We start from the raw sequence: 2,758 nt of genomic DNA, 5'->3' as shown, positions 1-2,758 counted from the left end.
AAAAAAAAAAATATATATATATATGAATTTCGGTTTTTAAACTTTTAAAATCAAATTTTAAGTTCAATTAAGATTTTAAAGACGGTCTCATAATATTTTTGGATTCTGTAATCGTTTTTTAAACATTTAATATAACATTTAACAAAATCAATATAGATGTACTAATTTACTAAATATAAAAAAATTGTCAAAACCCGAAATTATTTCAGTTTCTAACCTTGCTTAGATTTGTTTTTTTTTATATATATATAATTAATATGGAAATTCTGACAGCATCATTTAAGAAAATAAAAACTCGTATATAAGTAATTTATGTATATTAATAGGTAAAGTTAGTATAAAACTTAATTTTTAAAATAAAATTCAGGTTAAATTTAAGTTTTTTAATCATAAAAAAACGCTTACCTTAACCAAAAAATTAAATATTTCCTTGTATTTATATCGCCTTTTTTAGAAATCATTTTACAGTTTCATAAATTAAGAGTGACTTCCTCTTTATAAATAAATAAAATATCATGCAGTTAAAGATATTGTGTATTACACATGAATTATGTTAAAGTAAATAAAAGATAAAATCCGGTTTAAAATAAGTTAAAAGTTAATCTCCACCTTCATACAAAATTATCAGATTTAATAAAATATATACATGCGTAATTAAACATAACCCATCGGCTTATATTCTCTCTAGAGCTTAACTCTATTTCTTTTAGGTGGATTTTTAGCTCAAAAATTTGTAGAGTTTTCAACAATTGTACATCAACCGAAAGTTGTATCATTATTTCTTTGCAACACATTTACAGACACATCCATATTTAGATACAAGGAAGCTGCTGTTTTGTAAGTACTTATTTTTATTAAAAAAAAACATAAAATAATTCTAATACTGAATGACTCATAGGATCAGAAATTAACACATTTCATAATCCTACTGATTATAAGTTAATGTATTTAATTTACTATTATGTTTAATAAACAATGAATCATTTTAAATATTTATTATTTTTTTTTTTTTAATATAACAGAGTTTATTTGTGTAATTATGGAGATTTACTAGTAAACCTCCAAACTATTACGACAAACATATTAATGATTGACTATAGTTCAAGGTGATTCTTATTTCATATTTTTATAATTTTGATAGACCCGGTATGGAAGATTTAAAAAAAAAATTTCGATATATTTTTTAACAAAGAAAAACCATTAATCTTAAACTGATACTAATTACGAATCCAGAAAAGAAAATGTTTATATAGGGCAATGCTTCTATAAACCTTATATCCACCTTTGACTGGAAAAAATAGGGCATGATCCTAATACCTTGTTTTATATGTATTAATGTATGCATGTTGTTTACTTTTTTTGTGGGTAACCTAGTTATTTGTTGAAGTTTATCGCTAGAGCTGGGGGTGGGCGCTTCATATCCCTATTCCAGGAATCTAGTTGAACCGGTTGGAGGTCCTAGCAGTCCTACCAAATCTAAAGTTCTCATAAACTTCCGCTTGGCATTCGGAAATAGATAAGCGTTTTCGTCGACCGTGACCAGTCTAATGTTGTCTTACTAACACTAGTAAACCGGGTAATCTGGGAGCCCATACTGTCGACTTTGGATGCCAGATTCGTGATGTCGGACTCGGTTGAGCTTGATTTCTAAGGTTGGGGGACACTGTGGTTTTGCGTTATTCCGATGCACGCATGACCCTTACAAGCAAAGGATTGTACTCTGTTCCCGGCCTAGTACTTCTTATTTTTGGTCACCCCGTGCCGCTGAGGTTCCAGGTGGTGCGAGGGAAGTTCTCCGCTGTACTGAGTAGGGAGATATTAAAATTAAAATTTTAATAAATAATTAATTTCACTTTGATTTTTGTTTGTTAGATTAAACAACAAAAAAGTATGTATCCATTTACTTATATTTAATTTATATTTATTTTTAAGTTACACATAATGTAATTTTAAATAATTTTAGATTTTGGATTTTTCCTTCGGTTATTTTAAAAAAGATGGTGTTATCCAATTTTTCTACCAAAGAAGCCTACCATGATCGTCAAATAGCAGACTCTTTAGATTTTATGGTTGAAGTTGTAAGTATTTTTTTTTTTTTTAGTAGTATAAAAATTATATTATATCGACGTGTATAAATACATTTACATGTAAATATTTTAGATAGAATCACTATCACAATCAGATCTCGCATCACGATTAACTATTAATTGTTTGAATAGTCGTGTAAACACATATTTAATGAGAGGGTTAAAAGCTGTTACAATTATGGATGTATTTGATAATTATGCCTTAGGTTCACCAGTTAGAGAAAATATCTATAAAGAGTATCCACAAGCCAAACTAGCACAACTTAAGACTGGGGGTAACTTTCCATATCTTAGTCGTAGCGATGAAGTTAACTTACATTTACAGGTAATATGCTAATAATTATATTAGATTAAATTTAACATTTTTTCAATATTAAATTCCTACATTTAGACGTCTCGATAATAACTTTTTCAAGGCCTCGTATCTAATCTAACCGATAAATACCTATAAAACCTTTATTTTTATCGAAACTAAAACCCCAAAATTGATATTTTATAAAAACTGTCATGAACTAGAACCCTAACTCTATTTTCATTTATTTTAATTCATTCAAAAAAAATATTTTGGTTCGATTCCCTGAATTTTTCTATGAATCGCAGAAAATTAAATAGTAATGAAAAAATATTATGTTCATAGTCCGTATCATTTACACATAAACTGATACTCAATT

The 2,758-nt window shown here is 27.4% G+C and overlaps 1 protein-coding gene across 1 annotated transcript; it reads left to right on the top strand.

The window, feature by feature from the left end:
- The first annotated feature begins 666 nt into the window (after nucleotides 1-666).
- LOC126909740 (maspardin-like) lies at nucleotides 667-2,439 on the top strand. Its single transcript, XM_050692172.1, has 3 exons — nucleotides 667-837; nucleotides 1,964-2,078; nucleotides 2,161-2,439. The coding sequence occupies exons 2-3, from the start codon at nucleotides 1,998-2,000 to the stop codon at nucleotides 2,422-2,424; spliced, it is 345 nt and encodes a 114-aa protein (XP_050548129.1). The 5' UTR covers nucleotides 667-837; nucleotides 1,964-1,997; the 3' UTR covers nucleotides 2,425-2,439.
- The last annotated feature ends 319 nt before the right edge of the window (nucleotides 2,440-2,758 follow it).

The sequence above is a fragment of the Daktulosphaira vitifoliae genome, unplaced genomic scaffold (genome assembly GCF_025091365.1).
Source record: "Daktulosphaira vitifoliae isolate Bord-2020 unplaced genomic scaffold, ASM2509136v1 Scaffold_1095, whole genome shotgun sequence".
Taxonomy (NCBI): Eukaryota; Metazoa; Arthropoda; class Insecta; order Hemiptera; family Phylloxeridae; genus Daktulosphaira; species Daktulosphaira vitifoliae.
Note: the sequence above shows the minus strand (reverse complement) of the source record. Positions and strands in the feature narration are given on the sequence as shown.